At 35.3% G+C, this 14,480-nt stretch overlaps 1 protein-coding gene across 3 annotated transcripts in view; it reads right to left on the bottom strand.

Annotated features, from left to right (window-relative positions):
• Nucleotides 1–14,480, bottom strand: part of LOC145663978 (AMP deaminase-like) — a 134,398-nt gene that overhangs the window by 67,120 nt on the left and 52,798 nt on the right. For all 3 annotated transcript variants that reach the window (XM_081730235.1, XM_081730236.1, XM_081730237.1), the window contains one exon: nt 8,539–8,702. In XM_081730235.1, the coding sequence (XP_081586361.1) occupies nt 8,539–8,702 (164 nt within the window). The remainder of the gene's footprint in view (nt 1–8,538; nt 8,703–14,480) is intronic.

Consider the following 14,480-nt stretch of genomic DNA (forward strand, 5'->3'; position numbering starts at 1 on the left):
GAAGCTTCTGGATGGCCAAGTTCATGTGTCACCGAAGAAGACAAAACAAAATTTATACAAACCGTCCTGGAGCGTGAAGGTTCGCTTTGGATCCGACCAAAATTGAAAATAATCCTGCACGAAGAAGTTTATGTAAACTTTATCTTCTCTCTCTATGGGCAAAGCTCTCGCAACGTACAAACTTTAGCCAGACCACGATTATTGATCGGCCGGAAGATTTTTTATGAAAAACTCACTTCCCCGACATTGAACTCCATCAAATTGTACCCATCAATACCATGCTGTATGCGTTCTGGGAGTACAATGAAAATGTGCCTGTTCAAAAGCGAAACACCAATGTCGTTTTAGGAGCATTTACATGTCAGGCACGTCTGGAACTGTACAAGTACCTAGAAATGTTGCAGGAACGTGTTTTATATTTCGACACTGATTCTGTGATATTTACAGAAAAACCGGGGGAGCCAACCATTGAACCTTCCAAGTATTTGGGATGTTTATCAGATGAGATGGATTCTTATGGACAACGAGCCTACATCAAGGCATTTGTTAGTGGAGGACCGAAAATTTACGGTTTAGAAATATATAATCTAGACACCAATGTCACCAGCTACATATGTAAAATTAGAGGATTTACCTTAAACTACGATGCAGGACAGCAATTAAATTTCAACACCCAAAAGAAATGATTACGAATCAATGCCGTGGACAAGTCACCATTTCCATCCCTCATAAAATATGCAGGACCAAAGACCACGCCATCGATACTCGCCAAGAAAAAAATTACAGCATCCAGTACACAAAACGTCGATTCAGAGAATTCAATTCCTATGATACGGTTCGGTTCGGGTACGTTAAAAAACGGAAGCTGGAACAAGAAAAAGAAGATGAGGAAAAACTATAAATACCCGATAAGGCCATTGTAACATAGTCTTTCTCCTTTTCCTTTTTCCCCATGATTATAAAGCAGCAACACTAAGAAAAAATGCAGTCATCTCGTACCTACAAGAGTTCATAAAGCAGTAACACCATCAGTGGAAGAAATGCAGTCATCTTGCACCCCGAGGAGAAAGAGGGAACTAAACAGAGAGTGCTACACCTCCATCTCTTACGAGTAAGTTTTATTTCTCTCTTATCAATATTTACTCCTTTTTATTTTTCAAGAAAAAAGAAATTCATAAAGTAATCTATTGCTTCTTTTTCTTTACAGAATACGTCTGCAAGATTCGAGGATGATGACACGTTTAATGTATTCATTGACCTAGATTCTACATCTTATCATGTTAATAAAAATGTATGAGAAGAGCACATACCTTTTGTTAAAATACAAGCTGAAGAAAATGTTTTATTATTTCTTGAAACCCCGAACACTCGTTTTCAAATAATGGTAATCTTAAAAAATTGGTTTGAGATTTAAGGTGGGAAATTTTTCCAAGATTTGGTTTAAATGATTAGTTTGAAAATATTTCGTTCGAAAAATTAACTTAGGATTTTTTAGTTTCAAAATTTGATTTTTAATTTTTAGTTCGAAAATTTTAGTTTAGTTCGAAACTTGTTTCTAAAAATTGATTTAGTTCGAAAAATTTTGGTTTAAAAGTTCAGTTCGAAAAAACTGTTTCAATTTTTTAGTTCGAAAAATTTTCGTTTGAAATTTTTTGTTTCAATTTTTTGGTTTCAAAATTTTTGGTTTGAAAATTTTGTTTAAAAATTTTTAGTTCGAAAATTTTTTTTAATTTTTTTAATTTGAAAATTTTTTGTTTCAAATTTTTTAGTTCGAAAAATTTTTAGTTTCTCAAAATTCTTGCACTCTGAGGAACCATTTCAAAAAGAATCGGAACAGTTTAGCGAAGAAAAATCTGACAACACTGTTTCCATCAATGAAGCGCTTACTGAGCAACAAAACGCTGAGCGTTTAAAAAATCGTTCAAACTAAAAACAATGTTTTATAAGAGTTCTACAAACGACAAGAATGGCCCCCTCTTTCACCATTGTTAGAAAATAAATGCATCCTTTCAAAGAGAGACTAATTCAAGGACAAGATTTTGTACTCAATCTCCACACCAAAACATATATAAGGTGGGCAATTTCTCCATCAAGGTAAGAAAGCTGGTAACAAGGGCGCCCATTTTGTGGTTTCCGAGGGGGGCAAGTATAAGCGACGTTTAAAATATAGTTTCAAATTTTGCTGTAACTATTGTAAAAATTCTATTGGGTTTTCCTCTTACGGCGGGCGAGCGGCCCACCTTGCCTCCCTTAATGGGCGCCCTTGGCTGGTAATCATCTTATCTATAGAAGAGAACGATAATATTTAAAGTTTGGGTCCGAGCCCGACAAGTGAACTTCACGATACCAAAAGGGGTAACCATAAAAGGAAACGGAATTCTAAAAACACGGTCAAAGGTAGATCGCCTGATCTCATGATGTCACATCACGTAACCTAAAAAATTTGAATTTTCCGCAGAATTTGAATTTACCGAATATAATCAGACAAATGACTGTATGATTGAATGATGAGCGTGTGACAAGAGTACTATTACTGTATGATCCCAAGTGACACTTGTTTTTGAGAAAGACAGGATGACAACGTAGCCAAAAAGAAATGCACTGCTGTAAGATGAAGATGAAATGAAATTGAAATCTTTTAGTTTCACGTCCCATGGATATACCGTGTAGGCTAAAGATGCCTACGATGAGAAATGAATGAAAGCGTGGAATGAAGAAAGTGGAAGGAAACAACAGAACTCCGAAAAATCAACACACATGGTATTTGCCCATCACAAAACCCGCTTGGCGCTAGCTGGTATCGACCCAGGGACCCCAGGCACCAGAGATGAACGATCTACCACTGAGCCACAGCGGCTTCAAGTATAAGACGAAGAAATTCGCAGAGGAAAAACTAAAGTGTTTTACGTCCCACGAGTTTGCCGGCTAGGCTAAAGGAAACTGTGATGATGAGAAATTAAGGAAAAGGTGGAATGAAGAAAGTGGGAGGAAACGGGAGAACCCCGAGAAAACCCACATACAAGGAGTTTGTCCAGCACAAAGCTCACTTGGCGCGAGCAGGGATCGAACTAAGAACCCCTTGCACCAGAGGAAGGCTCTACAACTGAGCCACCGCGGCCCTTACTCTTTTCATTGAATAAATGCTATTTGCAGCATTACTCGATGTTAATGTAAATTTTATCTGCGTAGAACAATATACGAGGGTTGAAACTTTAATAATGGCAACATTGCTTTAGAGACGATCCGCAACGGAATTAAATAATCTCCCTCGTACCAGATGTTGGTTACCTATATACTTCACCTCAGCGCAAATGGACTGATCCTTCCGACGTCACACGCGAGGGCAGTAGGCGAAAAGAACAGAATCTCATATACCTGGCGTTCTATGTTACACACATATACGTACGCGGACGGTGTAAAGCAAATTCATTGTTGCCATTATGTTTTCGAAACAAGAACAGCAGTTTTGAATAAAAATTTAATGTACTAGAAGCCGTACGGCACGACACTGTCAAGATTTTCAAAAGATTTGCGAGGTACCTGCAATTTCTTCCAGAACTGTGGCAAGGTGGGTACAAGCCTTCACGGAGGAACTCAAAAATGAGGAAAACATGCAAGATCTGGTATTCCCCGTGTCAGTGAAGAAGACGTGAATGCTGTTACTGCTTACAAGACACTAAGTAATCGACGACACTCTATTCGTGAGCTGGTCCAAGAGACTGGAGTTCCGCATAAAACTGTTCTGCATATTCTGAAGAGAGGCTTAGGCATAAGGAAAATTGCATCACAATAGGTTCTGCATGAGTTGACGAAAAAGCAAAAATTGCTACGATACGACTCTGCTCGTATCCACTTGGAACACTACGAGCAGGAAAAAGAAACATTCATACGCTAGATGAAACATGGCCAAATCGACGAGCCACGACTGAAACGCCAATCAAACGAATAGCTTCATTATGGGTCACAGGAAAATTCAAACTTCGCTGATTGTACACAGTTGCATTCATGCAAGACCAGCTGGAAGCAGTTCCCGATGCACGATGTTGCGAGGAGTCTACCAAACACACATGAGGACCTTCTTCTGGTGCAGTGCTGGTTTCGGCTATTTTGGAACCGGTTCATGGGATGCTAACCAATGATGACGGCGCGTGGAGCTTCGTACGGAACCCACTTCTCATTACATGTCAACACCCTGTCCAGGAACGGCTCCTTCCTCAGACGAGACAGTAAAGAAACATAGGTGTCTGCTTGCGTTGCCTTCTGGCCCGGAGTCAAATCATGTGGGACCCATCGACCCAACTTGTAGTGCTTCCCAAGTTGATGGAGGTGCTGCCGAATGGTTTCTTCACATTAAATTGTAGTCCCAGTTCCTCACATGTCTGGGCACATGTCTAGGCACTGGGCACTCAATTGCTGCCTGAAGATCTTCATTTTGTACATGTGTTGGTCTTCCGGCACATGGTGCGTATTCGAGTGTTTCGTCACCGTCCTTAAACTTGTTAAACCATCGCTGCACTGTCTGCATAGTCACGATATCCTCACCGAAGGCCTAGAAAATTTTCCGCCCTGCCGCAGTCACATTTGACCCCAGTTTGAACTCGTACAGCATACACGCCCTTATGACGCTCTATGGAGGTCCCATGTTACTCTGTCCTTACGCAAGTTCACGGTGTAACTGAACTGCTTTAGGCAGGTAGTATGTTGATATACCCACCCCAACAACTGACCGCCTTTTCCCGATTCGCATTCAACTCAGTGTGTGAGGGCCAATTGAACACAGAACTCCACAAAAAGCGACATAATTTTCTTAGTTACCTTTATAAATAGGGATGATCGCGGGGTGTTACTTTGACTTCGTATCAATACTGTGCTCAATTGACTCGCTTGTACCTATGAAACAATTATGCAAACGAAAAAAAAAAAAAAAATCCTCGATCGCATGCGTGTTTGAATTAGGAGCGTTAAAATTTTAAAAGAACAGATTTTGCAAAAAGTTTGAAGTAACTATTTTTTGAGATACATGCTTCAGGTTTGGTATTGGGGGTTTTCTTGAGTGTCAATAACAGTGGTGAGTTCAAAATGTCGTTTCGCAAAATAAGTCCACTTATGGAGGAGGTGAAGGGTAATGTAAGTGCACCTAGTCCAACTCAGCGAAAATCAAATAGAATAAGAAAGGTTCCTACAAAGTATGATGATAATAGTTTTTTAATGCAAGTCCCAATAATAATTCCAAGCACTTAGCCAATAGAGGTAACAGTGACTACAATGTAATAAATGTATATTACCAGAACGTGCAAGGTAAACCTCAACATAATGCTATACAAGGGTGCACGAAAAACAACAGAAAAATGTTTACAGAGGCATACAATGGCACAGCAAAAGAAATTGAGCAAATAGATAATAATGAAGTTGATCGAATTAAACAATCTAGCTTAACTAGACTTCTTAATGTTAGAAACATATATGATATAATTTTAGCACAAAGTAACTCTGGTCTGTTTTCAAACAAGAAAGGTGTTATAAATTGTGACTTTGAAAATATCTTGCTGTTCCACATTAACGTACAATCAATAAGAAACAAATTAATTGAAATTGAAATTTTTCTTGACTCATTTCCGTGCCATATTCTTTGCGTTAATGAACACTGGCTTAGAAATGAAGAAATACTTCTATACGTACCTAAAAATTATATCATGGCAGCAAGCTATTATAGAAGTAGAATTACCCATGGCGGAGTAGCAATTTATTTAAGAGATGGCTTCACCATTGACTATATTGTTATTAACGTAGATAATTTCTGCTATGAGGGGGAATTTGAAGTAGTTGCAATTTCATTTCCTAGCGCGAAAACAATTGTGGTATCAATTTATCGAACACCAGATACGGATGTCAATGTCTTTCTTGCACGCTGGGAAGACCTTACTAACTACTTAAGTAAGCATGATAAATATAAAATATTATATCTGGGGGATGTAAATATCAATGTTTTAGTTGATACTCCTACCAAGAATTATTTTTCTGATATACTTAGATCATATAACTTTTATTTTCTAAATGATCAGCCAACAAGAAAGGAAGCTTGTTTAGATAACATTATTACAAATGTATATAGAAATGATTTATCGTGTGGTGTAGTACAGTGCTCATTGTCAGATCACGATGGCCTATGGGTGTTATACCCCTTTTCAAACACAATAATACTAGGGTGGTGACCAAGAGTTTTCGAGTACTTAGTTTAGATAATATCTGTAGTTTAAGACATAAATTAAAAGAAATTGACTGGCAGCAAATATTCTTCAGATGTAAAAATGTAGTAGAAGCGTGTGAATTTTTTATGTATAATTTAACACGATGCCTAAACGAATGTTGTCCAAGAAAATTTAAATGCTATAACTTATCTACAAATAAATTACAGCAAAATGTTAGTAACTGGTACACTCCGCAACTAGCAGAGCTTCGTAAGGTTGTCATTGCTTGGTATAATAGGGCTAAATCGGGCTAACCTGTGGGAAAAGAAAAATACATCAGAGCTAAAAGACACTACAGAAAGGAAATATGTGCGGCAAAAATTAAGGCAAACGACAATTTTATTGTAAACCATACAAATAAATTTAAAGTAGGGTGGACAATTATAAACAGGAAAATAGGGGTACGAAAAGAAAATGATTCAATATCAATATCCCCTGACACTTTTAATGAATTCTTTGTAAGTAGTGCTAAGTATGTAAATGGTAATACAAGCAATATCTCTAAGTCCGCAGAAAACGGTGTTATAGACTTTAAAAGTATTCTAAGTTCATGTAGAAATCAAACTAGTAACTTGACATTTAAATGGACAAACGTAACACCTGAAGCAATTTTGTCAGTGGTTCGTAAGTTTAAGCCATTTAGTAGAGAGGATTATTATGGGTTTACTAATAGTACAATTAAAAACATTATAGACGTAATAGTGGAACCCCTTACACACTTAATTAATTGGATACTAGTAGAAGGAGTGTTCCCAGATTGTCTTCAGATTGCGGTTACTATTCCCATACATAAAAAAAGGGGACAAAAACTGTCCCAGCAACTATAGACCAATATCTCTCGTACCAATTGTATCAAAAATTATTGAACATCGCATGAAAGAACAACTAACTCTGTACTTTGAAAATAACAATCTCATTAACTGTGCACAATATAGGTTTCGGAAAGGTACGTCCACAATTAAAGCTGTTGAAAAAGTTGTATCTGAGATAATTGATGCCTTTGAAAACAGTTCATTCGCTTGCGCGACATTATTAGATTTAAGTAAGGCTTTTGATACTGTTTCACATGAAATATTGATTCAGAAATTACAGTATTATGGGATCAGAGGAACTGAGCTCTTATTGATCAGATGTTATCTAGAAAGTAGAAAACAAGTTGTGTGTGTACAAAATAAACAGTCAAACGTACTTGAAATATTAACAGGAGTGCCACAGGGAAGTGTCATGGGACCTTTTCTATTTCTGGTATATATTAACGATTTACCTGACTACGTATTAGAAACCACTGTTGTGCATGCCGATGACACTACATTTATAATGAAAGATAATAATATCAACGGAAGACACACGAAAAATAATAAAGCAATAGATAAATCTACTGTTTGCTGTTCCACAATAAATTACATTTGAATCATAATAAAACAGAGAAGTTATACTTTCATCTCAGCAGCTCCACAACTGATACAAAAGAATGCTCCTCAGTTAATCTATTAGGGATATACTTAGATACGAAATTAAACTGGAATGTGCATACTATGCAACTTTGTAAAAAATTATCAAGGGCAGTATATGTGTTACGTAAATTAAAAATATCTGTAAGTAAAAGTTTATTAATCACTGCATATTATGCTTTCTTTCACTCTCATCTGTCGTATGGCATACTATTATGGGGTAATTCTTCCCGGGCACAAACAGTATTTAAGTGGCAAAAAAGAGCGATAAGAAGGATAACAGGAATAGAGAGAGAATCTTGTAGACATTTTTTCAAAGATTTTGAAATAATGACCATCCTGTCCTTGTACATATTATCGTGCCTTATGTATATCAAAGAAAACCGTACAAATTATGTTACTCGAAGTAGTGTTCACTCACACAATACAAGGCGCAAAAATGAAATAAATATTCCCCATGTGCGGCTGGGTAAAACTCAAAATAGTTATAAATATATAGGGATGAAATTGTATAATCTATTGCCACTTAGAGTGAGAGAAATGAGATTAAAAATTTTAAATGTTTTTGTAAAAAGTGACTCTTAGAAAAGTGTATATATAGTATTTCAGAATTTCAGGAAGAAATTTCAGGATTAGAATAGAAAAGTAGTACTAGGTAAAATATAAAATATTGTATTGATTAATTAAAATTGTAAATATTACATGTACGCGAACTTAAATTTTGACGTTGTCTATTACAACATCATGTTGTTTAACGACAATAAATTATTCTTATTCTTATTATTCTTATTATAATGGCGTCTTACAACTTGCATGAATAGATAAATTTGAATACTTACTATGTTCTTGGCACCTGAACTACTATGCGGCACTGACGTGTTACAAGGTCGTTTTTGCGTAGAAAGTCTGCCAATTTATGCCACTCATTTTGGTTTCTTCCAGCAACAGTGTATCGAATTTCCCATCTTTCTTCAGGCATATCTTCTAACTTATTTAATGTTTCCTATTAAATGAAAAATTAGAGAAAGTAAAAGGAAAAGAGATATTATAAGTATACTTATCAGCAGTGTGCGAATTAGGTAATTTATATTGGAGGGTAGGGGGAGAAAATTAGGCCAACGGGACGTAGAATCTGAATACAATATTGCCTTACCCCACACACACAAATATGATATGACATCTGTAATAAATAAGTGATTTATTAATTCAATAAATCACGACAATAACTATGTATACGCATCTTTTTTGACATGCACACATCACACCTAATCTTTCTGAATGTGTACTCACTTTTCTACCCGTAGCTCTCTAAGGTTTGTTTACTTAATAATTCGGCAGATTGATAGCCCTGGTCATAAGCATGTTAATTTTTCCGCTCATATTGAAATCTTCCACTTTGCGTTATTACACACAGCCTTGCGAAAGAAAACCTACAGAGTGAGGCATAAGTCGGTTAACACCTCTGTAGCACACCAACGGCTTGGTGTTCACCTTGGTTCATGGTATATGTTGTTCGGGTGGGTAATGGACCATATTGCACATGGTTGCCATGGCGGACATCTTGGAAGCCGCCATCGTGGATCCAACTTAGGATTTTTAAATGTGAAGGAGGCATGTAGGGAATTATATGACACGAGCTCGATTTCAGGCAGCTATGTACTGTCCAATGTACCAATGTCCAATGACTTGTAATGACCAATTCTTATGATTTTGGTCTACTCCTCGACTTTATTTACCATTGAATATGTGTTCGTGTTTTTTTCTATGATCTACACAATAAATGTACTCAAAAACGAGGTAGAATAATTCTTTTTTTTTTTTCAATAAAAACATCGTCCTGTGTGTAACTGTGTGTGCATGTAGATGGATGGATTTTTTTATTTTTAAGTATTAGTGTTTTTTGTGATATTAAGCGCAGTAACTATATATATGTGAATGTTTATAAAATGCACAATAGTCATAGTCAATGTGATAATGTAAATTCTAGTTTGATATGGCTCTGAAAGGCATGCCAACATCGAAGAATAAGCTAAAGCCAGGTGAAACATTCTGTTTAAATTTTTTTTATTTTATATATTTTTTATTATTTAATTTGAGCAACTCAAAATACTACCAGAATTTAAGTAAATATACCGGTTTACATATAGTTTAAAGATAAACAATCGCCACTTCTTATGAACTGGGCTGGGTTTGGGCAACTTTAAATTGCATAGTTACCTGGATCCACGTCAGAGTGGTATGAGCGGTATGCAATACAAGAAGGATATGGAAAAGAAAATCCTCTAATATTTCTACCTTTCCTCCTTTTCTCTTTATCTTTTCCTCTCTCTCCCATCTTTTTCCTCTTCTTCTTCCGTTCTTACTTCCTTCTAATTTCATTATCTTCATCTTCATTCTGAAAAGGAAAAAGATGGGAGAAAGAGAGGAAAAGATAAGAGGAAAGGTAGAAATATTAGAGGATTTTCTTTTCCATATCCTTCTTGTATTGCATACCGCTCATACCACTCTGACGTGGATCCAGGTAACTATGCAATTTAAAGTTACCCAAACCCAGCCCAGTTCATAAGAAGTGGCGATTGTTTATCTTTAAACTATATGTAAACCGGTATATTTACTTAAATTCTGGTAGTATTTTGAGTTGCTCAAATTAAATAATAAAAAATATATAAAATAAAAAAAATTTAAACAGAATGTTTCACCTGGCTTTAGCTTATTCTTCGATGTTGGCATGCCTTTCAGAGCCATATCAAACTAGAATTTACATTATCACATTGACTATGACTATTGTGCATTTTATAAACATTCACATATATATAGTTACTGCGCTTAATATCACAAAAAACACTAATACTTAAAAATAAAAAAAATCCATCCATCTACATGCACACACAGTTACACACAGGACGATGTTTTTATTTAAAGAAAAAAAGAATTATTCTACCTCGTTTTTTAGTACATTTATTGTGTAGATCATAGAAAAAACAGGAACATATATTCAATGGTAAATAAAGTCGAGGAGTAGACCAAAATCATAAGAATTGGTCATTACAAAATTATAGGTTACAATATATTTGGATAAATTTTCAAACAAAATAAGGTAGAATAAAAGAATTATATATATATATGTCTGATGAAACGAAATAAAACAATAAAAAAAAGAAAAAAAGGTAAATTTGCTTGGAATGAGTTCATCTCTCATATTATCATTAACTTCACTTCTTAAAGCGCACGTTCACTGTACCATGTTAGGTGTCCTGGCACTAAAGTGCACCGACTCCTTGCACTACAAGAGTTGCGAGTATTAATTAAAAGGACAACTTATGTTCATGTAGTGTCTCTATTACACCTTTCCAAAACTTTTCTAGTGGATATTTTTATACATTATCCAGTTTTCCACTACTTAGTCCAAATCGGTTTAATTTTCTCTAAAGTTAAATCCAACAGTCACAAATTGAAATATACTATGAAGTTTATTAATTATCATAACGTTAAAATCGTTCACCGGAGTTACAGGAACATCGGAGGGAAGTAAGTTTCAAATAATTAATAGAAAACTTAAATTGGTTTTATCAATTGAAGAGATTATGATTATTTATTTATTTTTTTTTTTTCAAATTCAGTTGTTTAGTCTTGCACCTTTAGATCTTAATTTCCGTCGCCATGATTTCACTAAGGCCAAAGAGATTTGGTAGTTTCATACTGGTAAGATTCTCAAGTATGGAGGCTATGAAATTCCATTGAACATTCATCACTACTATAAACTGCCCTTTATCATGCTTCATGCTGTTACATACATATAGGGTTTAGTTAGTGACACAGGGTTTATATTTCCCAACACCAAGGATTCACATGTAATATGGCATAGTGCTACACATTCTACAACATACAAAGATTATCTAACTACGCGGAACATATTTATGAAAATTATGGCAAACACACACCGGCGGTGTAGGTAAAGACCCTTTAACACATTCACATATATTATCAATATTTACTAATATAATCATTATATTTATTCTGCTTATATTTACTCTCTTTATTTCACGTCAATTACCCCGTTTAAATAAATTTCAAGCTTCATTACTCATTGCCACACATTAAATACAGCTACGTAGTTAAAAATCACAATAAACATACAAAAAAAAAAAATAATATATTAACGAATCCTTAATCACCCTTTAAATAAAATTACCCAAAATTTACGGCAGGTATTACAGAGATTTCTAGATTCCCATGGTACTCGTGGAAACAAAAATGAAATTATGAACAGAAAAAAAAGACGAAATTTTCAATAAACAATTGATAGGCCTGTACTATGTAGGGGAAGAAGAGGAAAAAGGTATCATACCGTGCGATCGATCTCAAACACAACTGGCCAAAACTAGTAGCATAAAGCTTCGTTGGTATTCGATAAGAGCAAATAACCTTACAAGTTCTGTCTGTCAATGTCTCAATTGAATGTTCCAAGTTAACTCTGCATATGAACGATTTCAGAGTCAAATATAAGAATGTAAAATCAAAAAAAAGAATAAAATAAAATAAAAACGGGGAGGGTTGAAAAAAATAACACGTAAATAGAAAAGTGCAGGAAAAGGAAGAGAAGAAAACGAAAGAGAGAAGGGTCGTTAAGTGATAAACGAACCACAAAAAAATGTACGACAAGTGTCGATTTTAGGCCGATTTTTTTTATTTTATTTTTCGAAACGGGGCGGGCCTAAGTAACGCCACGCTGGGGTGTCTTCTGATCGGAAAGTTTCGCAAGTCCGTGCCCAGATCAATACATTTATAGGGAGTGAATAGTCCCCATAAATGTATTAATACTCACCGTATCTGGCCCAACCAATCAGAATTACGAACGGTCTAGCCGTAAGGTCGGTTAGGTCTATGTTTTTGGAAATTTCTAAAACAAAAAACTGTTCGATATCCCAACGACAAAAGTATGAGTCGAGGTAAAAGAGATTTTAAAGAGACTATATTCAGACGGGGATAGCCAGAACAGAAAAAAAAAAAAATAAACTTTGTACTAACAAGTTGTTTGCCAAATTCTTGTTAGTGGCTACCAGTACACAAGGGTGCCAATATCTAATATTAAATTAAGAAAAATTGAAGGGTATAAGGGGGGAGGGGAGAACGACACTCTGGTACGGAATTACAGATCGTACTAAAAATAGGATTTCTTCACAATATTATTCACTCTTGTCCCATCCTTTACTTCTGAATCTCAGTAAATTTTAAATTCGACAAACGACTGAGAAAGAAAGAAAAGAAATTTAAAAAAAAAAATCCTAGGGGACTAACTCACATTAATTCAGGTTTTCTAGATTAATTAGACATACTTCGGTCGTATTACTTTCATGAATTAGCTACTTTAATCCGTAGCTAAATATAAGCTATTCAAAATTATCGGTATTTGAAATTAATTTCGCTGCGAAAACCATTTCGTCGCCACCTTGAACCTTTCACAGATATTTCTATCTAGTCACGCTTCGATTTCTTAGTCTAAGTATCACTCATAAATAGAACTCGAGTCAACAAATATTATGAATTAATTAGAACAAGGCAAACTCAATAGCCTAACTTAACACAACACTTGTTTCATGTGAGTTTGCAATGTGAGAGCCAGTGGTCAAGTGTTTTCTATCTAAAGATAAATATTTAATAGGAGGTCATGTAGCACAAGTATATCTCTAGTGGCGAAAATCTCTTGGCACAAGTATGCTTTGGGGTGGCCATTTACATAAATAACAATGACTCATTTTAAAATTATATTTACTTATTATCGCGACGACTCACATTTAAAGCACACTCAATCATTAATATAGCCATTTACACCATTATCATTCAATATATTAACTACTTCTAACCTACATTCACACTACTCTTTAATAAATCCTCTACTCAAGTAAGATTCTAAAGTACGGAGGCTAGGAAGTTCTGTTAAAGTCGAACGCGAGGTTGAAATTTTACGATTACACAATTATTTCGAATTGGAAGAGGTAAAAAATGCCAATACCGATTCGTCTAAATACAACCTACTAACCTAAAACTTTAGTTATTCCGTTTCTTTTTCTTTCTTTTTCTTTTTTCTTTTTTCTTTCTTTTTTTTTTTTTTTTTTTTGTAAATATAACAAAATATCCTCTTTACCAATACCTGCCTCGTTAACGCGACGACAACAATTGACTAACGCTTGCGCGGACGCTCTTTCCCTACTAGAGGGCGCTGTGATTGCAAAATCTAACCTTGTACTGATAAAACTTAAACATCTGATCACTGAATTTCGTACTGAAGCAAGAATAAATTATTTTTTGTGGTTAAGGTTTCTGTCCAAAATGTAAGAAAACAAATAATTAATTGCATAAATATAACACTAAATCGTCCTAAATAATCCACTCACTCCCAACTATTCAACTACTGCATCAGAATGACATCAATTACATAAGGCTCACTAAATCATTGCTAGGTTCAAGAGGACCTATCAAATTGTCCTGAAGAAGATCCCCCCCTGAAGGGAGAGGAATCTTAGCGCAATTAACCTACATTGTGGAAATATCCTACATTATGGGAGCGACAAATCAAGATGGATGGAAACCCGGTTCGAATTTTAAACTCACATAATGTTGACCAACTTAGCACGCCTCAAATTACAATGCATCATGTTGGAAAAAAAATCTCTTGAACAAACTGTACAAGCTGGAGATAGGGACAGGTTATTCCTAGTCCAAAAAACAGAAAATTTTGATAAAATTAAAAAAAAAAAAAAAAAAAATGATGACAAACTCC

This window comes from Thermobia domestica, chromosome 11 (genome assembly GCF_964235325.1).
Source record: "Thermobia domestica chromosome 11, izTheDome1.hap1.1, whole genome shotgun sequence".
Classification (NCBI taxonomy): Eukaryota; Metazoa; Arthropoda; class Insecta; order Zygentoma; family Lepismatidae; genus Thermobia; species Thermobia domestica.